Here is a 25353-nt window from a genome sequence, read left to right as displayed (position 1 = left end):
TTCATTGCAGTAACATTTAATATAATATTTCTGTACAAGTTTAGCCAAAGAGTTTTAGTCCATCTTTAGGTTATAACATCATTGTTTCAGAACATAAGGTCAAATTAACCATCTGACACAAACATAATTCCAGGGAGGAAAAACATTTTTTTCCATTTAGTTTCCACAGTGTCCCCTAACTGTCAATAAAATGTACCATTGCTTAAAGCATAATTCTGGGGAGGGGGGAAACATTTTTTCCTTTTAGGAGTTTCCACAGTGGCCCCTAACTGTCAGTACAATGTACCATCATTTAAAGCATAACTCTAGTGGGGAAAACATGTTTTCTTTTTAGTATTTCTACAACGAAGTTTCCACAGCGGCCCCCTAAAGGTCAGTACAATGTACCATCTCTTAAAGCATGGACTTCTCATTTAGCTATGATTCAACTGGCAAAAGTTGAATAGTTTCTGCATTTCCACAGAGTAGACACAAAAACACACACAATCTTTAGCTATTACATCAAGAAACACACAAACAAGAAGTCTTATTTAAACATCACAATAATAATTAATTCATTTTTTTTGTCCATTAAATATTTTGCAGGTTTTCTTTCTTCTCCAAGTCCTGGGATGATGACTATATTCAGCTGCTTGTAAGATACAGATGAAATCATACACGATAGGACAACAGTTTACAATGAAGTTGCAGTTTGATTGACATTCATGATTCTGTCACATGATATCTACATGAAATGGTCATATTATATAGCGGGTCAATAAATGATCTTTTACTCATTAGGCACCAATGAATTCATATCCAGAGCTTCTTTTTCTCCTGCATAAATAAATCTGCATGCAATAAAATATATTTGTTGTAAAGCAGCCATAAATATATATATATATATGTATATTTTAGAGAAGCGTAGCTTTTGTTTGTTCCTTTTTAAATCTTTAGAATGGCAGATTCTAAACATAGCAGATTTTAAACACAGCGCAGAAGAGCCATCAAATCTGCTTTTATGCCATTGTTAAGGAACCCATACAGCACAGGATTAAGGCAACAAGACAACATACCAAGCAAATGACAAATACAGTACACCAGTCGAAAATGCCTATTAGACAGAAGGCCAGCATTAAAATCAGTAACAACATGGAAAAGATGCAGTGGCATCCAGCTGACAGCAAATACAATTATAAGTATGGTTAAACGATAGACGACTCGCCGAGATCTCTTTCTGATCCTCGAGATGGAGCGGGATATGGTCAGCATTTCCGGCTCTTCTAATTGCTTTTCTTCAGGTTTAATCACAAAGCAGATGGGCACTCCTGGTATGATCTTACTGGCATTGGTCAGCTTACACCTCTCAGGTTCTGCTTCTTCTTCTTCTTCTTCTTCGATCTCTTTGGGCGGTACTTCTGGAGGAGGAGGAGGATGGCGCAAAACAGGTACGACGCATGACTTCTTGTTGTACATCTTGCGGTGTTTTCGGCTTAATGTGTAGCTCCATCTTTGGAACTTGGGGAGCTGAATATGGTGTCCACTGTTCTTGGCTGCGTAGCCTTGCATGTCATCCAAATCATCATCTCCATTGTTTGGATCACTCAGCTCACTCAGCTCATTCATCTCCTCCATCTCCTCCATCTCATACATCCCGTACATTGAACCCAGCTCCTCAATCTCCTCAATCTCCTCAATCTCCATTTCCCTCATCCCCTTTTTTCCCCTTCTTCCCCTTTTCCAACTCCTCCCTCTCCTTTCCTTGGTGTCTCTCATCTCATCCCTCGGGTCTCTCATGCCCCTTATCTCTCTTGGGTCTCTCATGCCCCTCATCTCTCTCGGGTCTCTCCTGCCCCTCATCTCTCTTGGGTCCCTCATGTCTCTCGGGTCCCTCATGTCTCTCAGGTTCCTCATGTCTCTCGGGTGCCTCATGTCTCTCATGCCTCTGGTGTACCCCATGTCTCTCATTTCCATTGTTTCATTCGTGTCCTCTATGTCCTCCATGTCTCTCACCTCTCTCATTTCTATCATGTCCTCTATCTCCTCCGGGTTCCTCATGTCTCTCATATTCCTCACATTCCTTGGGGTACTAATCTCTCTCATTTCTATCATTTCAGTTAAGTCCATCACTTCTTCAACATCATCCATGTTCTCCAGTTCTCTTATTTTCCTCCTCCCTCTCCTACCCATCCTCTCTCTTCTGTCTCTTCTCTCTCTCAATTCTTTCTTCAGTTGCCTTAATTCCATTATCTCATTTGCATCCATCGTTCTTTCTAAGTCTTCTATGTCATCCAAGTCATCATCGAAGTCATCTTCCATGTCACTCCGTTCTCTCATATCACTGCCCATCATCTCTCCTGTCTCTCTCATGTCCTTCATCTCCATTGACTCAACCATATCCTTCTTCCCCTTCTTCTCCCTTTTCTCCCTCTCCTTCCTCTCCTTCTTCTCCTTCTTCTCCTTCTCCTTCTTCTCCTTCCTCTCCCTCTTCTCCTTCTCCTCAAGCCTCCTTTTCATCTCCCTAGTAGACATCTTGCAAGTAATACTCCGGCAAACACTAGTATGACTCACAATCAGACAAATCAAGGGCAGTATGTACTGAACCACCAGCAAACACAGAGAAAAGGCAATTCTGTATGACTCCTTTGGCCATGCCTCAATACACACATACTTAGGGGCTGTAGTGTTTGTGCCATTATTCCCATTGGGTTCTACAAGCCTGTAGAAGATGGGAAGAGGGGAACAAATCACAAAGCCAATGGCCCAAGAGAGGCCAACTAAATAACAGCCTTGTCTGATGCTCAAGCTTTTGGAAAGGGGATATTTTATCCTTTGGTACCTGACAATAGCAATTGAGATTAAGATTAAAGTGGAAACCAGCACCGATGTACATTGGAGAAAAGGCATAAGACGGCACATGAGTTCACCGAGCACCCACTGATCTAGCAAGAGAGCAGACAGTGTGAAAGGTGAACAAAATAGCACGACCAAGATATCAGAGAAGGCCAAGTTTCCAATGAAGAAATTTACAATCGTCTTTTGTTTGCATTTTTTCATAAGAGCCATAAGGATAAGCATGTTTCCCATAAAACCAAGCAAACTTATGGTCGAGTACAGCCCAATCACAAAGACCTGTACATCATCTATGCGTGTCTTATTATCACCACCACCCCAATCAGGATCGTAGGATGCCGTGGCCATCTCGGTGCCGTTCTCACTTGTGAGAGTTCGATTATCATAGTCCTCGGGTTCTAAATCCATGGCGTAGCCCTGCTTAAAACCAGAAAGATATTAATTAGTAATGTGGACAAGATAAAAGCTTATGGGACTACAAATCTAAATCCACAGAGTGAAGCAAAACTTTTTAGTTCAGTTCTCCTTCAATTGCTTTGTTAAATTTGCAGGCAAAATCGCTGACAACTTTTAACTCATTCTAAGTGTAGAACTACTATGCCAAGAAAAATTATAGTAAGTTCAAGTCTTTCATCTTTTCTAATGTGTGACACTGTAAGATACTTTGTTGTCTTTTGAATTATACAGGAAATGATTCTGAGTCTATGTGTGTGTGCATATATGCAGGAAGGTAATACAAAAAGAGATTTTTCAGAAACTCATTAAGATAGTTCCATGGTCAACAGAACCCACACTTATAGGTCCCTGATAGAGAAACTGACTTATAGAAAATCAGCAAATATCTATTTAAATCAGGACCTCACTCAGATGTCACCTCCTTGCACACAATTGATGCTTGGCAAATGTTTATTGCACTGAATTCATGAAACCTTCTGTTATCCTCCCAAATCAGATATGATCTTTCTCTCCATTGAACTCATAACACTTGGTGTTTCTTATATGACATTGATCACATTCTACATTGTATTATAGCTTTTTCATGTGCTTGTCTTCGACCCCTTACTAAAATATATAAGCACTTTGAGGGTAGGAACAGAGTCTTGTTCATCTTTGTTTCCCCCAGTGCCCAACAATGTCTTGTGCAACAAATGGATGAATGGATGGGTAGATGGATGGATGGAATCACATAAAAATACCAATAACATAAACAATATCAGATTTAGGCTATGTCAGTAATAAGGCCTGAAAAACAGATTGCAAGATGGCAAAACCATTCCATGACTGGTCTACTCAATCCATCTTGATTTGTTGTAATCACATCATGTGTTAGTATGATCCATAAACGATAGTTTTGTAATATAGTAGTCTTTTTGTTGTCTATATATCAATTTCAATCAGTTAAAAGATTACTAAGTTAAATCTGAGGCCTTAGTGGGCCTTTAACAAACTCTGCATATTCCTAAGCTGTATTCCTATGCTTTTCATTTGAACTTGGTATAAGAAAACCAGGCCATCACAAAACTGGATACAAAATTACCATCAATATGAGATTCCAATACTTTTTTTAAGATTCCAAGTTAAGTTAATAATGGTACATTATTAAAATATATTTTTTGATTTTTGTATACATTGTTCATATAAGTAATCCTGACAAGTGGAGAACTAAAACTTCATAAAACATATCATTCCAATGTGAATGAGAGTCAGAGGGAGAAGGACAATTCTCTTTTTATAACACCACCACCTTGCTAGCGTTCATCTCCAAGGTTCTCCACGTTATTTACACTGAAGTCACTCAGTAAACATTGAACAAACAAATGGATGAGTGATTTGCCTTTTATAACATTTTGATACATATAGCTAGCAAGAACATTGTAAAAGAAGAGACTTCTGAGTCTACCAATGTAAATGGCCTTGCTCAGGTTATAAAGCAAGCCGGTGATGCATCCAAAAAGAGAACGGAAGTCTTAGTCCAATAAAGTCTCCGCTCCTAGGCCCTGATGCATAGGTATATCCATAAACAAATGACATAGACTTCTGTGTTGCACACATTACTTTCAAACTTCAGTGGATCCAGGGTTTCATCAGTGTGGATACTCCCTTCAATCGTGAAGATGGTAACCTATCCACGCCTTCTTATCCTGTATGATTCTTGTCCATTGGGTGCACTGGATTGGAGGAACTGAGTTCGAAATCTGGCTTTACCACTTACTACCTGTGTACCTTGGGTAAATCACTTACTTGTTCTGGGCCTCAGTTTCCTCATCTGTAACATGAGAGGGTTGAACTTTTAAAGACTTTCAAAGGCTCTCCCAACTCTAAGTCTATGATCTCCTGGAAATCCTCCATAGAGAATCTCCAAAATAGGTAAGAGACTTTTTTGTAAGCTTTTTAACCATCTGTGGGTATCAGCACAGCACCTGGGCTATCTATCTTGTATCCCTCTCTCTTTCTTTCTTGAACAGATAGCCCTTCTCTGCCATCTGTGAATTGTTGCAGTTAGAACATTACCTGCAGGCAGAAGTATTTGGTGGACTTCACCACATTTAAGTAATTCCTCTTCCATTTGGATTTTCCAAGGCATCCTCCATGACAGTGAACACCTTTAGGGAGCACAATATAGTCTTCCTATTTTATGTCTCACTTCAGATTGCTCTTTAGAGGATCATTAAACAAAGTTATATCTATAGTTGTATCTACCAAGGAATCTTGCATGATTTTATCATATTCATAGTAGATACTCTTATAGTAGAGGCTTAAAATTTCTGTTTTTGTACTATTATGCCAAATGCTTTTTTAAAAAATGATCAACAAACAATAAACAAAATGTGATCTTGTCACATTTTAGCTAAAGGTGTGACCATGAAGATAGACAATGTGGTAACTAATCCTCTGCAAAATCTGCCTGCTTCTATTTCATATTTTTTCTGAAGCATCCCTTCAATATGTATTTAGATTGACACCAAGCTGGGGCATCTCATTACTGCACTGAATAATAATCAGGTTCAAAAAATTGTAAGAGGCTAGATTGTTGGGCCAAAGAGGAAATTTCATATGGGTGAATGCAAAGTCTACACTTACATTCAAGAACTCAACTTCCTAAGTATAACATCTGGGAGTTATGCTATAAACATTTTCATTCATCTAAGACAAGATCTGGGGTTTTCATGAACTGAAAGTTCTGTATACATCAATAGGGCACAAAAGGTGACTAAAAAGCTAATGCAATGTCAAAACTAATCTTAAGGAGAGCATAGGGAGGTAACAGTTGTGACCTGCTTGTATTGCATCTGGAATATTGTATACGGTTCTGATAGGAAGAACATTTAAAAACTGGAAAGTATTCAGAGAATGGAACACAGACGTAAAAACTTGATACTGTAATTTCTCATAATAAACAGAAATCACCTATGATGTTTAACCTGGTGGAGAAAAAAAATTGAGGGTGTGGGGAGGAAGGAAGGCCAGATAGTCCCAATGGCTATCTTTAACATTTGAAAGGTTAACATATACATGAGATATTAAAAGTATATCTGCTTGACCCCACTGAACAGAACTAGGAGCAATGAGTAGAAGTGTCAGTGGGGAAGGATTAGGCTTGATCTAAGGAAAAATTTCCAGACAGAGTGATTCAAAAGTGGAATGAGTTTCCCTGATACAAATTTGAAGGAAAATCTACAAACTATAATTTGTTGGGGATGCTCCAAAGGGGTTTTCAATCAGGTATAGATTGGGTCAGATCAGGGGTTCTTAACTTTTTTGAGCGTGTGTCATGGACCCCATTGACAGTCTGGTGAAGTCAACGGACTTCTTTCGGCATCATGTTTGTAAATGCACAAAATGTATAAGATTACAAAAGAGAAAGATCATATTGAAATGTCATTATATTTAACAATACAATTTCATGGACCCCAGATTAACAACTCTGGGATTAGATCATCCCTGAGGCCTCTTCTAACTGAGATTCTATAATTTTATGAGCTCATCCTCATAAGGATTTTAGAAAGATGAGAAATTAGGCATATGGATCAGCTGCTGATGTGCTCCTGACCACTGTTTGGGGAAAGGAGGTAATAATACTACCTGTGTTGGATACTTTTTAGTGGTTTGCTCTTTTTCATCCTATGCAACACCTTGAAAATTGAGTCAAGTACTCTTTGCCTCCAGCACAGATTTCATTTGTATTAGGACCTGAATCTGGTCCAGTCACTTCCTGAATTCATCTTCTTAGGAACCATTTCTACTTCTTTACATAGTCCTTCGAGTACTGATGTGTTTAGAGTTCCCTTGTGGTGTCCTCACTGTCATTGATAATAACAAGTCACTATGGAAACACTGATAAATTGGTTCCATTTTCTAGATGGTGTTGTCCTTCCCATTCCATCTACAAATGCTCTGGAGTTGGATGTCTTAACTGGTACTCATCACCAGCTTTCTGCAATCTTGGTTTCTTCTTCACTGCTTTTCATTTTTTTTACGAGGTGATACTCCTTATAACCTTGGGCCTTCCTTCTTGTAATGTTTTACAAATGAATCTGTATGCTAAACTGGTATTGCCCTTGGCTACCATGTTTTTCCACTTGGCAAAGACAAGGGGATCATAGATTTAGAGATTAAAAGGGACTTGAAATAGTCCAACTCACTCATTTTATAAATGAGGAAACTGAGATCCAGAAAGTTTAGGTAATTTACCCAAGGTCACACTGATAATAAGAGGCTCAGATAATTTCTGGGCATTTTGGGTCCTTCATTGTAGTTACTGTGTTAGATGGGTTAAACTTCTGTAAGAAACGGTCATTATCAGAGTCTATGTTTTTACCTCTATCCATTTCCTAGTTTTCAGAGTCAAACACTCTGGAATAGATCAGGTTAGAGCTGTTATATTTGCATGCACTGTCTTCTCATCCTTTTTATCCCTTCACCAACCAAAATTTAATTTGGCATGGATAGTGACCTTTACTCCAATTGGTTGCTGGTTGACTGCACACATGTAGCTGATTTTTATTGTCATGTTTTGCAGTCTCTGGGCTTTTCAGTTTCCTAATCCTGAACCACATTTTCTAGCCTATTTTGCCACCATCCTCCCCTGTGCCTACCTTCCCACTGACTTTACCAAGTATCAAGGTATATGTGACTTGGTTTGGAGGGTCCTGTCAAGCTCTTCATAGAATTTCTCTACCTCTTCATCCTCTGCAACAGATGTTGGTGCAGGAGATGCAATTATCTTCACGGTGTTCTTGTTTACACTCATCATGAGCACTGCAAGGCAAGACGACCAAGTTTCCCATGAAATGGTGTTGCTTATGGCCTGTGGTGCACAAAGAAACCAACTCCACCAACTCCTTTATTTTCCTGTCCAAGGAAAACCTGTAAATCATCCTTCCATTTAGTTGAAATTTCTTTTCATCACATGATTTTATTTATAGTGAAAATGACAACATTAGTGTTTCAATTCCTCCATAGTATATTAACTCGTGGGTTTTAGACAAAGACTTCACAATTAGAGTACCAAAAGTTAAATTATGTAAAGGGTCTAAAAACTGTGAAAACTGAGCACTCTTTCTTCCTTCTCTACTATTCTACCATAATCACTGCAGAATAAAAAGTGGGTTGCACAGACTAAAGACTATTTTGTATGTTTTTAAAATTTCATGGGCCAACTTGTGGCCAAGGAATTCATTTCCCAATGACCAGCATTCTTGTGATGAGCCTGTGTGGAACTAGTTAGTCTGAGTCCCTATAGCAATCAGGAAAATTGCCACATATAACATAAGAGAAATCATTTGGAGAGAAGGATATTGGGAGAAGTTAGTTTGGAAACTTCTAATAGTGTAATAGATATCACACTATATGTACTGATTCTATAATGAATTACCTTCTTGAAGTAAATTTCTCACTGGTCAGAGACATATTAACTCCTAGACTCATTGTCATTGCTTCAATGTATAAAAAAAAAGGTATGATTGATTCTCATGCCGAAATAAACTTAAAACACTAAATATTTCTTAAATTTTATTTTTTGGAAGCACATTTCTATCCACATATGTCTAATCTAGTGTAAAGATTAATACTCTCACTTTTTTGAGTTTTAAGATAACCCAAGTCCTTGTCATGCAAAAGACAAAACTGGATATTTATCTTAAATTATATAATCAAATTCATTGAATAATTCCTATTTCTGTACTTTTTTTTTTTTTTTACCAACTAGGTCTGGCTTTATTCTGCACACCAACTTTAAACGTGTTTATACTTAACATTAAATCCCCCATGTGTCTGATGTTATTTATTTCTATAAAAAGAATAAAATGAGAAATTGATTGCTTCTGTTGAAGTAGACTCCCTTGAATTCACTTTGCAAACTTAGACACACTGTTCTCTTAAGCTCTCTGGGCCTCAGTTTCCTCATCTATAAAATGATGTAGCTGGATAAGATGATCTCAAAAGTGTTTTGCTTTGCTATTAATCTGAAGTGTTTTCAGACTCTAAACATTCTATGTTTCTTTTGATAGCATAATTAATTGATCATCAATGAATTTATAAATAGTAATGAATTGAATACTATTTTAACTTCATTTCCTAAATTCATCTGATAGTCTGGACTTGAACTAATTTATGATCTGCTTGATATTCAATCTTTGCTTAAATTCTCCTTTTAACAGGGTTATTGCTCCTTTTTTCTTTTCTTAATTCACTATATAGAATGAATTTATACTATTTTCCTAGCTTTTAAAACACTAAAGAAATGAGCTATTACCTAGAATAGTCAATAGTGATCTTTTTTGTACCAAGCCAAGCAAGAGAGAAGTGGGGTGAATATTTCTGTAATTGCTGATGTTACTTATAGACTGCTTGGGTTGTGTGATTTAGTGGTGTTTCTCATACAGACACAGAAACATTAATGGCCACCATAACTAAGGTAGAGGAGGGAGATTAAAATGAAAGGTGGCTGTAATCATAACAATTTGGCTTAAAGCACAGACTATCATTGATGAATGTGGTCCAGGAGAGAGTCCAGCTTAGGATCCTCTCCCTTCAAATGGTTAACTTCATAGTTAAGAATTCTAGTTATTTTTTTTTTACTCTAGTTTGTAAAACATAGCTATTTTCTATTACAGGAAAAGCCTTTCAATACATCTGTCTTTGTTTTCAATGAAATAATTTGAATAATAGAATATAACTTATTTGCTCCAATCGCTTTAATATATGGAGGAGAAAAATGGAGAAACTCTGTCCATATATATAGTGTGTATATGTGCATAGATATAGATATACATATATGTTTATATATATATATCAAATAAATTTTTTTTTCACAAAACGCAAAAGCAAGCATGTTAGTTTTATTGACTTGAAAAATAAAAACCTATCAAGCCAGAAGCCCTGGACTGTAGTCTCAGGGGCACCACTTGCAAGTTGTTGAATTTTGATAGTTAATCTCTCTGAACCTCAGTTTCTTCACCTGTAAAAAATATGAATAACAGCCATTTCTGCCTGCCTCAGAATTTCTGAAAGGATCAAATGAGATAATGTGTAACAGTGTGCTTTAAAAACCACAATGCACTATACAAATGAAAGCTATGGTTATTGTTGCTTCTCAGCCATCCCAAATTAGGCTGACAATAGCTATTTTGAAATGACTACAAAATTCAGATTATTTTTTAAAAATTTAGAAATATAAGACAATCCTACTCAACTTTCTTTCTCTCCTCCCCCTCCCTTGTATTAGCATGGTGTAGTAAAAAAAAAGCTTTGTGTTTTGAGGAATGAAGATGTAGATACAAATTCTAATTTGACATCTATAAGCTGAGTGACCTATGACAAGCCACTTACCTCTATGATCCTCAGTTTCCACATCTGTAAAATAGGGATAATAATACTTGCACTATCTATATCACAGAATTGTTGTAAGGGAAATGCTTTATATTCCTCAAAATCTGCATTAACAAAATGTTAACATTGAAAATTAAACAATTATTAAACAAATGGTATAAGTTTAAATTTTCAAATATAAACTGTATGATCCAGTATGCTGTCATATATCTTCTGAAACATAATTATGGGGCTAAACCAGATTTTAGGTACCTTTCACATGTTGCTTTAAAGCATATAAAGCATTAAAAGGTACATTATCTGAATTATTTACTTTAATCATCTTTCCAACTCTTCATTACCACCACCCATGTATCTCAGAGGGTGGTTCTAAGGAAAGAGTTTTGTGACCCCTGGAATGCTATGTGAATGTAGGCTGTTATGTTGCCCCATTTTGGACCCACTTCTGGTTCAAAACTTAGGTGTGCCTTGTACAAGTGAATGCAATACAAGTTTTTATTTGGAATAATATATTTTATATTAAAATGATTATTTTAATAGCTTGTCTTCTATTTCAGTTTGCAATGGTGTAGAAAAGAGCACTGAATTTTTTTTTATCAGTAGAAAACCTGGGTTTGAAACCTGGTTTTGCTGCTTGTTAGGTGAATGACCTTTGACAAATCACCAATATTGAAGGTAGTCCCTTCCTACCCTAAATCCTAGCATCATATGTTATTTGAGGTTTTCTAAGATTTCCTTTTAAAGATGAATACTAGAAAATTGGGAATGAGGAATATTCTCCACTAAAGTACTGTTCTAGGGCCTCATTGTGGCCCGGATGTGTGATGTACTTCAAAAGATCATACCAGTAGAGCACAAACTGGAAAGCATAAATCCTACTAAACCTCAAAGGTTTCCACTACGGAAAGGACTGTATGGCTCTTGTCCAATGACCAGCCTAGCAAAGTTGGAAGAGGCTCATCACCGGGAAGGACATAGGGGGATGAATTTCTCAGGCCACAACAATTCGCAACACCTGCTAATGTCTAGAGGAGTGACAATCTGCTCAGAGGTGGTAGGGCGCACACCTCCAAAATCAGATACTTAAAGAATTAGAGTGAGCATTATGTCCTGATCGCACCCCCCCCCCCCATGGCCATTACTATACAATGTGAATACTTCCCTGTAGTACAGTGTCTACATGTGTATTCCTTTGTCCATCTGGTGAAGCCTATGAGCCCCTTCTCCAAATAGTATTTTTAAGTGCACAAAATTAAATACATAAAATTACAAGGAAATCAATCGTATTGAAATACAGTTACCAAAATATTTTTAAAAACCAAGTTCACTGACTCTAGTTTATGAATACCTGCCCTAATAGGATATAAACTCATCAATCAAAGAGATCATCTCGGTTTTTAATTTGTAAGACCACTTACTAATGCAATACCTGTCACATAGTAGATGCTTGTGGAATAATTCAAGAAATATAAAAACAAATGCATTGTGTGTATGTGTGTACACACATCTATATCTATATATCTACATACACATATATACACAATCAAGGGTTCATTGTCAAACTCAGTTTCAGTTCCTTAAATTAAAATTTTTTTTAAAAATTTTTTTAAATCCGTAAGATATGGGCAAGAAACCCATGATAAAGTTTTGGTCTGCTTTAGTAGTTTATTGAAGTCTATGGACCACTTCTCAGAATGTTTTTAAATGCAATTAAATCCATAGGATTATAAAGATAACAAATTCTACTAAAATATAGTTACCAAAATATTAAAAAAAAACACAATTTCTTAAATGCCAGGTTGAGAACCCTGGTGCCAACTGAAGAGAGCTAACATTAAATCAATATTACTATTAAACCAAACCAATTCCTTTTATGTCAACTAGTGCATGGAATTTTTAATTAATAATGGGAAATGAAACTGGATTATTCCAAATTATAAATGACTCCTCGGTAAAAATCAGGGATTTTTCATGCTCTATTAACTCATTACAGTCAATAGCTTGATAGTTACTGAACCAAGTGCTCTCTTTGAGGTTACTAATAGCTTCCTTATCAATATAATATAGTGATATATATATACATACATACATATATGTATGTATGTATGTATACATATGAGCAATCCTTTTCATTCTAGATAATAGACTCTAGAGCTAGAAGCAATGTTAAAGAAAATCTAGCCAAACTCCTTCATTTTACACATGAAGAGACTGGGGTACAAAGTATCAAATGGCTTACCCAAGATTAATTTGGCACAATGTATGCAACTTTACAACGACAGCTCACACTTGTACAATGCTTCAGGTTTTACATAGCTCTTTCCTCTCAAATCTGTGAGCTAGATATTTCATATGTTATTATTTCCATTTTAAAGATAGGGAAACTGAGGATCTAAGAGCTAACATGACTTATCCAGGGTCACACAGCTAATGCCTGGAACAAGTCTCCTGACCCCACGGTCAGTATCTTTTTTTCCATTTCTCAAGTCTTCCATGATTACCCCTGTTGGACGTGAACTTTTGGAAACTCTTATATCATGTTCTTTGTTTATCTTTTTTCTTTGATTGACCTGCCAATCACTCTTCACATTTTACTTTATATTACCTTTTTGTATGTGTTCATGACCCCCTAAGAGACTGTCATCTCCTTGAGAGCAGGGGCTATATTTCATCTTTGTGTGCAGAACACATAGCTGGCACCTTGAACACAGTAGGTGCTTAATACATTTTTGTATTAATTGCGTTAATTTGCATTGTAATGCTCTAGGTGAAGTAATTATAATACTGGAAAAGGCTCATATCAAGTCCTTCATGTTTTGGAAGACATATCCTTCAGATCCTTGGGATTATCTGTCCCAAAAGATAGAGAAACTAGAATATCACATGTTCAACAATTTTACCTCTTCCTGGAAGGCTTCCCTGATTAGCCCCACCCAAATAATTTTTTAAGTCTGTGTGTTGTTCAATAGGAACTTTGTTCAATTTATAAGGTTTTTATCATGAATTTTTTTGATTAATCTTTTCATGAAAGTTTGTGATTGTAAAGTTCCTCTTCTTGTAAGTTGGCATTTTAAACAAGGGAAACCATATCATAATAGAAAAGACAAGTTTTTCATTTGCTCTTTTAACTTAGAAAAACCTAAAGGCTTTTCCTTTAATTTTAAATTTTCCTTTAAATTTACCCCATGACTTTTTCCTCCTGAAAATTACAACTTAGAAAATCAACAAGGGAAAAGTCATTCCGATAATTTTTTTAAACAAAATCTTCCCTACTGCTATATTACCACCAGGAAGTGTCACAATTATTGGAGTGGGGGGCATTTTTGCCATATATTAATACAACTATGATGATACAGATATTTTATAGATAATTAAAATATTGTGATGAATATATGAACTTTTCTGTACAATTTGGGATTTAAACACATGAAATATCACTTCAACAGCTATTTGTCACAAATACCAGTACCTTCATGTATATTGACATACAATTTTCAATTTCCCTTCTCATTTATGTCTTTTTATTCCCTACATTCACAATCACCAGCCTGAGAAAACAAAGTCAAGACAATCAGACACTATCATTTTAATCTTCCGACAGTCTTCACATTCTAGCTTAGTACCAGAACATTGCTCAGTTTACATAGATCTTTAGATATTGAGGAGAAAAAAAAAGTCTCAGGCATAGGAAGAGATCAATACATAGTTGATGAATGAATGAAAGTGAAAGAAATATTTTAAAATCACCTTTAAACTGTGGCTTCCCACAGTTGTAGTTCAATATTTATGAATGAATATATATATGATACTGAGATGAATGGGGTTTTCCTGATCAGAACCTGAAAAAGCTTCAAGTATATCACAAGAGAAGTTAGCACAGAAAAGAATCAGACTTGAATTTACTCAGAAACTCTGATTAAGTGGGTTCCTGTGATTAAGATAATTATTTGCTAGATATAATTATTTATTATCATAGAGAATGTCAAACATGCAAGAGTAATAAAATATACTTCATTATTTCCCTTCTGATAATTACCCTTATTAATAAAAACACCAAACATTAGCATTTTACTTTATCTGTATACAGAAATCCCCAAATCCTTATGCCGAGATTTTTTAAAAGGTAAAACTGATGACATTTAAACTGGAAAAGATTTTTATACAATTAGGATTACCAGTCACCACCTCCTCTTCCCCTTTTACCCCCACCCCACTTCTAACAGTATATCCTTCCATATTTTAAATGATATTTGACATTTCAATCTTATTTGGAGGCGGCAGCATTTTCTACTGGAAGACCTTGGACTACTTTCAGTGTGCCTTATTTTTACAGGCTATTGCCTAATTCCATTTAAAGAAATGCTGAAAAGCTCTGAAGTTTTTGGTTCGAGTTACCTCCCTGTTTCACAATTTTCTTGTGAATTCGTGTGGACCCACTTGTCAGCTGCTTTGTAAAGCAGGACAGACATCTTGTGAAAGCCCCTTCCTTATCCTGATCCAGATGCTGGACAGGTTTTCAGCTGGACCTACTAGAGACTAAACCCTGGAGCCTTGGCACAGGGGCATAGGATGGCTTTTTCAGTTTATGTGACAGAGTCATCCTGGAGGGTGGGGGGCAGCTAAATAAATACAGGCTGTCATCGGATTAAGAGCTGGACGGAATCTTAGGGGTCATCCAGTCCAACCCGTTTATTTTATGATAAGGAAACTGAGCCTCAAGTTAAATGACTTGCCCAAGGTCACAGAGGTGGTAAAAACAAAACAAAACAAAACACCCCATCTTCTGGTTCTACAGATAGCGCTCTTGCCGCTGATGCCCCCCTGGGCCTTTTTTACTGGGATTTTGCATTTATACTGCAAAGAGGGGCCGCTATCACTGAGGCGACTTCTGTCAACCCTCCCTTTCTTCCTTGCGGAAAAATTGCTACCGGCGCTAATAATGTTCTTGGAACTCTGACGCTCCCGCCCCGCTATCTCAATTGGTGAGTTTGAGGGCTGGTGCGATCTTCCCATACAGGGAGATCTGCGAACTGGTTACTTCTCCAGCCGTCTCTCGCTTTTTCCCCGTTTGCCTCGGGCAGTCGCATCCCTCTTTTCCCCCAGTTCTCCTTCTATCCTGATCTTTCCTCCTTCCAGAGCCCAAACACCAGCTCCCGAACCGGCAGAGGGGTGGGGAGCTCCTTCTGCCCCTCCCCGACCAAAAGCCGTTTTTTCCCCTGGCTGCAGTGCCTGCTTTCTCCCCCAGTGGTCCCGAACTCCCAATTATACCACCTTCCCAGAGCCCATCTCCCCAGCCTCCTGCCTGCCTGTTGGCTGGTTGGGACTCACAGGAGACTGTACCTCGAAGCGCCCCCAGCCGCTCGAGAGGTCTTCCAGCTGCCCGGGTACGGGATCCAGCGTGGCCAATGCGCCTTCGCTCCCGCGCTCTCCAGGAGCGGAGACAGCTGGAAAAGAAGCCGGAGAAATAGGTAGTGGAAGGGGAGGGGAAGGGGAAGGGAAAGGGGAAGAAGGAGAGGAGTGGTATTGGTGGTGATGGTAAGAGAGGGAGAAGGATGTGGGGAGAAAGACGAGGAGCAGGGGATGATAAAGAGTAGGGGGAGGAAGGGAGGGGGGAAGAGGGAGGATGGGAGGGGGGAGGGACAAGCGGAGTGGAGGAGAGGACCAGGAGGAGGGAAGGAGGAGGCAGAGGGGAGGGGGGGAGGAGGAGAGGAGGGAGGAGGAGGGGAGAGACGCACGATTTGGAAAGGTGTCTCTGCGGGCGCGATCTCGCTGCCCTGCCTGGGACCCCCAGAGACCCTCCGCGGAGCTGGCGCTTTGCAATAGTCACTTTCCAAATCCCAGCATCTTGCGGCTGTAGCCGCAGCGGCAGCCTCCTCCTAAATCTTGGGGCTCTTGGAGGAGCTGATGGTTCACTTATCCCACTCGGGGGGTTCACAGGGTACTTTTGGGCAAGGGGAGTTCAAACCCTTCAGGTGCTCACCTGACTCTCAATCGCCGCACCAGGTAGTGTAGCTAACCTAACTTTTCGCGGCACTTGCAGTAGGGTGATGTTGTGTGCCCCCACACGCCCCCTGCCTCCCCACATTCTGCATGGAATACCCTCAACTACTCAGGCCAAGACGGGATCCCCTACTGCCTTCAGGCGTCGAGAGCGAACGCTCGTGATTCAGATGTTTTCTCTTAATTTTCAAAGCGCATCAATGGGGGGACCCAGCTTTCTCATTTAAGTGCCCGGGCCTCGGCTAGAACACACTGAGATGGGGTGCGGGGGTGCATAATTCATGCTCTGATGAGGGTCCGGGGTCAGATTGTTGTCAAATTGTTGGCAGACCTCTCACATTAGCGTAGTCCAGCAGAAAGTGCCTCCAAGGTGGGATGGAAGCTTGCCGGGACTATTTCCAAGTGCAAGTTTCAGGATAGGAAAACCTCCACAAAGCAAAAGGACCAAAAATTGTAGCTGGGGGTTTCGCAGGGGTCCGCCGACTTTGAAAACTCTTTCCTCTGTGAGGGTTCGCTGTTTCGGCGAGCCCGAACTTGTCCGGGAACTTTGAATAATGTTTACGTGCGTCTGTGTGTCAGTGCGCAAAATGAGGACAGGGGTCTCGGGTGGGTATCCTGGGACCATAGGATTTCTAGCTGGAAGGGACACCGGAGATCTTCTCTTCTATCCCTCATTCTACACTTCAGGAAACTGAGGCCAGAGAACTGAAGTGACTTGCTGCCCTCCCCCAAGTAGCGGGCATCAGAGTGTGAAGACCCTTAGTTCCAATGAGAAAGGATGGGTTGCTTTCCCCGTTAGCTTTTACTCAGTGATGAATGCTATATGGTACTTTAGTTTTAAAGCATGCTATGCAGCGTACGCATATGCCAAGTGTTTATAACCTCCGGTAGGGAGGTCTTGCTGGCGTGCTGTCAACCCCGAGAGAAAAGTCCCCTGGGGACAAATGCAAAGTCCAAAACGTTTGGGGGCAAAATAAACTGCTTCGGCTACGCGTTCTTACCAAAGAGTCGTCGCAGCATAAGGAGTCTCTTGTTGCTTGGTTAAGTGGTTACCATTCCCCAGGTCATCTGTGGGGACCTGTTAGATAAACCACGCAGAAAAATCCAACTTTATGATTTGGTATCTATCTGATCAAACCAAAAGTGTGGGAGTGAACTTTTAAACATCTCTGAGTGACGCTCCCATCCCCCCCCCCCTTTTATAAAGTTTTATTCCTACTAAACCCCCTGTCTCCCACAATCTTAACAGTCATAGATCAGAATTGGCAATGAGAATTGGGGTTTGGGGGCTGGCATTGATAAAACCATCTGCAGCATCAGTGCTTGAAATATATTCAAAGAGAAACAGAGCACCGGTAGACTCTTACTAGATTAGACCGGGGATTCAGCTTGCAACCTGTCTATGCATGGTCTCAGCATACTACTGCTTTCCCTTTCACATAGATTTTTTTTTTGGGGGGGGTCTGGAATCTAATTGGAAATCTTTATGTCTTCTTCTGCTCTAAAATATCTTCATATGCAACAAACACTCTTTAACATCCATTTGAAATTTTTTTAATCCCACTCACTTCCCAATTTCATCATAATCACCTAAAGAAAATACTCTCTGTCATAGAAATTAGAATATTAAATCTATAAGCTAACATTCCCCTTTCTCATGCAACTTTTATTTTGTTGGTATGAACTTGCAAGATAAAGCAACTGTTATTAATTAATTCAATTCAAATCAATTAATATTAAGTGCCTAGTATATGCCCGACTCTGTGCTAATTAGAGCATTCAAAGGAAAAGGTCAATATAATGAAAATATAAATTAACTTACCTACTTTTCCCAAAAGAGAAACATACTTTTGAATAATTGAAATTATCTAAGTTGTGGTTCCAAATTAAATCTTTAAATAGACACTATAGTATAGTTTGTTTATTGTATATAATGAATCAAACTGTTAAGAATTTTTTTTCAAAGAAACTTAAAATTTGTGAATTTCAAGAACATGCCAAATAACTTTTTTTCTTTGCTTTTCCCCTGTGTTTCCTTGAGGGAAACCTTCGGCATTTGAAGAATTCATTTTGGAAAAGTTTTATATAGTAAAATTCAAATGAGAGAAAAAGTTAAGAACTAATACTATTCACTTTTTCTGTCCTTTATGTCCACTCAAGGCTCAGAAAATTCTTATTTGGAAAATTAAGTTGAATCTTGTTTGTCCTGCAAGAAAAAAAAAAGTAGATAGCCCTTTTCCAGATGTTCTGATTTCTCCCGAGATAGGAAAATTAACTTGGAAGATCTCTTATTACCTTTGAAGATAGCTTTGGACCCTTAAGAAAAGTAGAAAATATTCTCAGTATTTTTACATTGCTATTCAGGAAAATATACTCAAAATCTATGTCTGGATTAAAATTATGAGTTACAGTGCCCACAATTTTGTCAAATATTTTATTGCATTTTAACACAACTTGAAGAAAAAGAAAGAAGACCCTCTTAGTTTAGGGAGATTATGTGACCAAAACTGGACAGAACAATATGGTACTCTGAAAATTATTTGGTCGGCTAAGAACTGTTCCTGGAGGGAAAGTCTAGAATAATGAAAAGGAGCAATGGATAATAGAAATATGAGTTCCAATCCCAGCTTCAACACTTACCAGCCTCATAACCTTGAAAAAGTTAGTTAATTTCTTAGACTGAGTTTTCTAATATGTAAAATAAGGGATAAAAAGTCAAACTATTCACATAATATGAAGGGTATTTTAAAAGGCATATAAATTAAACTTCTACCATTATCCAATAATTCTATTATTGCCAAATATCCTCAATATTTTTAAAAAGTGAGGAAAAGGCCAATGCAATACATAATCAAAAGATGGTTTTTTATGAGACATTTTGCTGTACTTACTCCTAGGAGACATAACAATCTATCTTATAAACATATATGTAACCTATCTTATATATGCAATCTATCTTATAAACATATATATGTAACCTCTAAAATTGGCAACTACTCTAGTTTTATGGAATGGATAGAATTTTTTAAAGAACTCCAAAAAAAAAATCCCTTATGTGCCTAGAATTATTATTTTTCTAAATAATTCAGTGTCAATTCTATGGATCTAACTGGGCACTCTATATGTTGCATTATATTCCCCAAAAAAGTAATAACCCAGAAAAAGTGAGTCTTAGTCAATCTTTTTACAACACCATAAAAATTTAAAAACAAAGCATTAAAGATTCCCACATACAATTTACAAATATTTTCATTCTGCAATCCCCTCCCCAAAGGACACATTATTGGTATATATTACATAATATATACCAATGTATATACATAGGTATATATGTATATACATACATGTGCAATAAAAGAGATTGGGGAGAGGAATAATCTGTATGTAGGTAATTAAGCCTTGTATTATCATATTACTCATATGTCTCTATATGTTAAGATACATGCATGTATTTCCTATACATTTCATACAAAAGTATATCAACATATGCCCATGTATATAAGATGAATCATTGTAATACTTTCTTCTCTAGAGTTTGGGATTGCCACTAGACTAGTTGTTTGATGAAGAAAAAAATTACTTATTGGCTTTGATTTCTATGCTTTACCCCTTTCCTCCCCTTCTCTGCTTTTGGAAGGTATTTCTCTTAGATGAAATCCAAAATTGCCTTGAAAAATTCCTGCCACTGAGCAATCAAAACATCTATTTTTCAGATGTTTTTATCAGTTTTCTTAGCCCATTAGTTTTTCAAGATTGCTATTTGCACATATTTTAAAAATTTGTTTGCAAGTCTAAATATTTCTGCCAGCCTAAAAATAGTAACCATTTTAAGGGACAAGATAATTAATTTTTCCTTCCTTTTTCTTTCTTTCTTTCCTTCTTCCTTCCTTCCTTCCTTCCTTCCTTCCTTCCTTCCTTTCTTTCTTTCTTTCTTTCTTTCTTCCTTCCTTTCTTACCTTTTTTCTTCCTTTTTTAGTTTTGATTAGAGTACTAAAAAAAAAATTCCTGGTCAGAGAGAGAGAAGAACTGTTGAAAAGATAAGTCAGAGTCCAAAGCTTGATATTGTTTAAAACAATTTGCACTTCCAGAAATATATTGAGTACATATGTTTACTCATATCAGGCTAAGATCACATATTTAGAACTGGAAGGGACCTTGGAAATCAACTGGTTTAGTTCTCTTACTTTACAGCAGGTTGTACACTTAATTAAAAACAAACAGAAAACATGGTCCCTGGGTTTGAGGAGTTTCCAAGTGTAATGGGGGGAAATAGGAGAAACATAAAAATGGAGAAGCTCAAAAGCCACAATAATGAAAATATATGTGAGATATATTGTATTATAAACACAGGAGAAAATACTGCTGTGAAGACATTCAGAACGAGGTCCTTGAATAAGCAATGCAAACAGGTCAGATTAATCTGGGATTTTGAAAAACTATCTAGTCAAAATTATATTGCATTTTTGGAGAAGTAGTTTGTTACAATAAACAGAGCATTGGAATCTAGAGATGAGTTTTGGGATGGGATCTGACTTTTTCTTGTCAGAAGATATACCCTTGGATAGTTAAGTTGTCTGACCTTTCAGAATCTAGGCTTTTTCAAATGGAGTTAATACTTGTACTTGCAAAGTGGTTGCAAGGATCATATGGGATAGGCTAAGTATTGTATAAATAATGTTTTACAAATGTAGCAAAATGCTATAGAGATGTAGGTTTTTATTATTACTTTCCTCTTTTCATTGAACACTAAATTTTAAGTGACTACCTTGGAAGCTTCTCCCTGGCCAGTCCGTTATATAGCCACAGGTGAGATCTCCATGATAGCTAGAGGTAACTTTCTTTGCTGCTTTGCTTCAATAAGAAGGGTTAAGTGATATTTTCCTTAAACAGAAAAAAGCAGCAAAGTCAAATAACTGGAGAGAGGTTAACTTTAGTCTGTCCCAATGCTACATCTAGTCCCTTTTGGGACTTTATTCTATTAGTACACAAGATTGTCCATCCCCCAGTCAAGGATTAGTTTCTGCATACTATTTAAATAGATACCCTAGGAGACAGTATCTATATATCTATATCTGTTGAGACTTCTTCAAGGCGACTAGTGCTAGACTAGATATTTGATAAAGAGAAAATATGTGCTGAGGCTATTGAATAAAACTCAGGGTCTTCTTTTGCCACCCATTCTAAAATTGAAAGTTCTAATTCAGGCTCATAAAGAAGAGAATAGGGGATAATCAAATGTATGGTTGTGAGATATTAAAATATTTAGCCATATATTTTGTTAAAGTAAAGCCTCCTTTCATCATTTCAACTATAAATAAAACCAGTGAATACTATTTGATCTCCCATGTACATAAGATTAAATATGTGAGCATGGATGTGCTTGGTGTATCATTTTGAATCAACTAACTGATCGGTTTAACCATTATAAATAAAGTTAGTTAGAAAGTCAGTCAAAGCAGTTTTTGACCGAAGCAACACAATCAATTCACGCAAAAGCAGTCTAGAGAGACTCATTGACCATCTTCAGGTATACTGATATAGCTGTCATCAGTAGCTTTTTCATGTGTGCTTTTTACTGTGTAGGTCCCTTGACTAATCATGCTCCTGTATCAAAGTCCAACACTATTGTAGTCTTTCATTTCTGCTGCAGAGATCCATCACTGAGACATTAAAAAAAAGTTGAAGGGAGAAATAATGGCTGTGAGTACAGGGGCAAACTTTCAATTAAAGGGGGCAAAGCCCATTGTCAGGATAAATAAAAATTAGTTAGATTCTTGCCCAAGAAAGGACATTCAGGCAGATCCTGATTCAGTTTAAAAATGGCCAGCAAAAGAAATTTTCACAGAGGATAGACCAGTAGAACCTGAAGTTAATAGAAAAAGGAATAAAAAACCCTTCTTAATTAAGGGTACCAATGACTTCTTTGGCCTAATTCAGCCTAATTCTGTTTTACAAGGTTTGGTGGTCAGACTCTTATAAACTTTCAAAAGGAAATGATCTATAGGTTTATGCAGAGGTTTTAAGGTTTTTTCCTTCCCTTTACAGAAGCACCAGGAGAGGTTTTTATTTAGTATATAGCTCCAGAATGTATGTTGCTATACCCTGTGGTGTTCCAGAGTCTGATGGAAGGTTTACCTGAATGTTTCCTTAGTTTTAAAGAAGTGAATAATTTGGCTCTAGAAAGAGAGGATCTATTTAGTAGCCTGTTGTTTCTGAGCTCAAAGTCCTTTATTTGTGTTAACTCTCCCATTCCACCTCATGTTATAGATATGTTGTGTTTTCGGCATCCGATTATTGAATTATTATTACTTGGCTAATGAGAAATCTTAGGTGACTAATTTCTCTTGAAGATAATATTGCCAATGGAGAAAGAAAAATGGATTCTAAAGTACTTCAAAAGACTAAATTTCTCATTAATAATTTTTTTGGTTTATTATATCAGTATCTCCATTTCCACCACAGAATTTCATTCGTAGAAAATCACATTTTGGTACTAGTTATATTGCTTCCAAAGTTTAGTGATAGAACCAATCTCTAACATTAATACTACAGGAATCAGAGACTTATCCATTTTGTTTAGTTGTCAATGGAATTTAGAAATTTACTTTCAGTGAAATGGCAGAATAAGAGCAGTGCTGCAATGAGTTTTCTGTTCCTCTCAACAACATTGGAATATCTAGAAAGTCAAATAATCATCAAACTGTCTTTTTGAACCCCAAATATTTACAGAAATGACAACAAATAATAAAAATGTTACATTTTTAATGAATAAGTAAATTACTTTCTTTGAAACTTATACCTTGGAGCTGAAAATTACCATTGAAACATGCTTGCCTTTTAATGATAGAAATTTGGTGTAAGACTGCTTCAAAAATCCAGAGACTATGAATTGAGAAGAAAAATTAAATGGAAAAGTAAAAGTGGAGCATCTGGGCTTAGAAAACTTAAAGGGTACCCAAATGTACCCTGTGTTTTCATTAACTATGAAGGCTTCTGTGGCTGTAGCTAGGAATTTTTACCTGTTTAACCCTTGCCTGGATTTCTAAAGTTCCTATTTTATCTCTAGATTTATATTTTTTATACTCATATATATAACACTATTGCTGTTCTTGTTCATAATTCTATTTTTCTACTACATGACAGATTTGTCCAATTGAAAATGCATTTGTTGTATCTGAGAAAGATTCTTGTGAAAAACACATACATATATGTCCATGCATGCATACACATCATTATCTACATAAAAAGATTTACTTACTGAAAATCTTCAGTACATCAAGGATGGGAGCTTTTTCCAGGTGAGCACAAATTGAAGTTCCTCCATGCGTTAATAATGAATATCATGAGATGCTTTGGATAAGAAAGGTCATCACCCAGGGGTTATGAACCTTCTGTTGAAGAGCCTTTATGAACTCTGTTAGTTAGGTAGGCTGGTCCTCCTAAGAGAGATCCAGAGTCCGGGACTGGGACCACAAGCCTTTCTACCTTGGAAGGACCTGGCTGATTTTGCACTACACTAAGTTGGTCTTTGAAAATATATACACACGCTGTGAAACTCAGAGAGTTGTTTAATTATGAACTGCACTTAAAAAGATAAGTAGGATGTCTTAGCAATGCAAAGCTGTAAGAGTCCTATGTCTCTCGGAAACTTTTTTTTTTTTTTTTCTGATTTGAAGATAGAAGTGGAAACTTGGTGTTAGAGAACCACTAAAATTGGAAGGATTTTTATAACAGAGCCAGCCCTTCACTCTCAGAGCCTGGAAAGCTACTCTGGGCTACAATGTCTTTATCAGCCAGCCTTTCTGACAATTCGGTTTCCTAGCAGTTTGTTTTAGTCATCGGGCATTAGAGCTTCATTTTCGGCAAGGCAGACACAGATATTTTGACTTCCTACTGGAATCAAGACTTGTCAGAAGTCTGCCTTGCTTCAGTGAGATGAGTCAAAGAGGTCTTAACCCTAGGAGGGTCTTGCCGATTCAAGTGTCTTCAAAGTACAATCGGCTCGGTTCTCCTCAATACTTGGTAATTATAGACCCCAGGAGGAGCGTGTTAACCCTTCCTGTCCAGGGAGGGACCCCTTCTATTTACAGTTCTACCCCTTCCTCCCCCCAAATAAAACACCCGTTCTAAAGGACAAAAATCAAGTCGGTGCCCTATCTTTGCAGCTAAGAATGTGCCCTAGGGTCAATTCGGCCTTCTTGGTCTAAGGGAAAGAGAAGTGTCTTGTCCTGGATCCACTGCCCTTACTTTTCAGGGTCCGTTTTTTTTCTCGGCTAGGAAGCGGCGGTCACAGTGTGTGTGAGCGCCTTACTGACCTTGACCGAGAGGTAGCCTCGGAGAGCCAAAGGCGTTTGGGGCTTGACAGCCGAGGGGAAGTACGGTAAGTAGAGGTGCGATTGCAAGCAAAGAAATCTGATTTACTATTATCCGTCTGACAATTCCCCTGGATTTTGCGGTCGGTAAACACTCTACTATGCGCATCAAGCTGCCCAGCTCTTCATAATTTCGGCCACAAGGTGGCATCGACCTGCAAACAAAATGGAAATACAGTAAAATTGATTAAAATCATAAATTTTCTTCCTAATAATTGCCTGGCTGTCTCTGAGTCAGGGGATGTTGATGGTTTGTGCCCATTTCTCCTACGTGTATTCATATATGTTCATATCTTGACAACATAGTTTCTCTACTTGA

The 25353-nt window shown here is 37.6% G+C and overlaps 1 protein-coding gene across 5 annotated transcripts; it reads right to left on the bottom strand.

Annotated features, from left to right (window-relative positions):
- NPY5R (neuropeptide Y receptor Y5) lies at nt 1-24431 on the bottom strand. Of its 5 annotated transcripts, XM_072621461.1 has the most exons (5): nt 23921-24431; nt 17664-17740; nt 16003-16106; nt 7929-8091; nt 1-3249 (listed from the first exon to the last, which is right to left on the bottom strand). In XM_072621461.1, exon 5 carries the CDS (start codon nt 3238-3240, stop codon nt 964-966), a length of 2277 nt encoding a protein of 758 aa, XP_072477562.1. In that variant the 5' UTR covers nt 3241-3249; nt 7929-8091; nt 16003-16106; nt 17664-17740; nt 23921-24431; the 3' UTR covers nt 1-963. The 5 variants fall into 5 exon arrangements, with proteins under 5 accessions (XP_072477562.1, XP_072477557.1, XP_072477558.1 ...); XM_072621456.1 differs by lacking the exon at nt 7929-8091 and having other exon boundaries at nt 23921-24403; XM_072621457.1 differs by lacking the exons at nt 7929-8091; nt 23921-24431 and having other exon boundaries at nt 17664-17770.
- Between the last annotated feature and the right edge of the window lie 922 nt (nt 24432-25353).

The sequence above is a fragment of the Notamacropus eugenii genome, chromosome 6, assembly GCF_028372415.1.
Source record: "Notamacropus eugenii isolate mMacEug1 chromosome 6, mMacEug1.pri_v2, whole genome shotgun sequence".
Classification (NCBI taxonomy): Eukaryota; Metazoa; Chordata; class Mammalia; order Diprotodontia; family Macropodidae; genus Notamacropus; species Notamacropus eugenii.
This window is presented reverse-complemented; position numbering and strand designations above follow the sequence as displayed.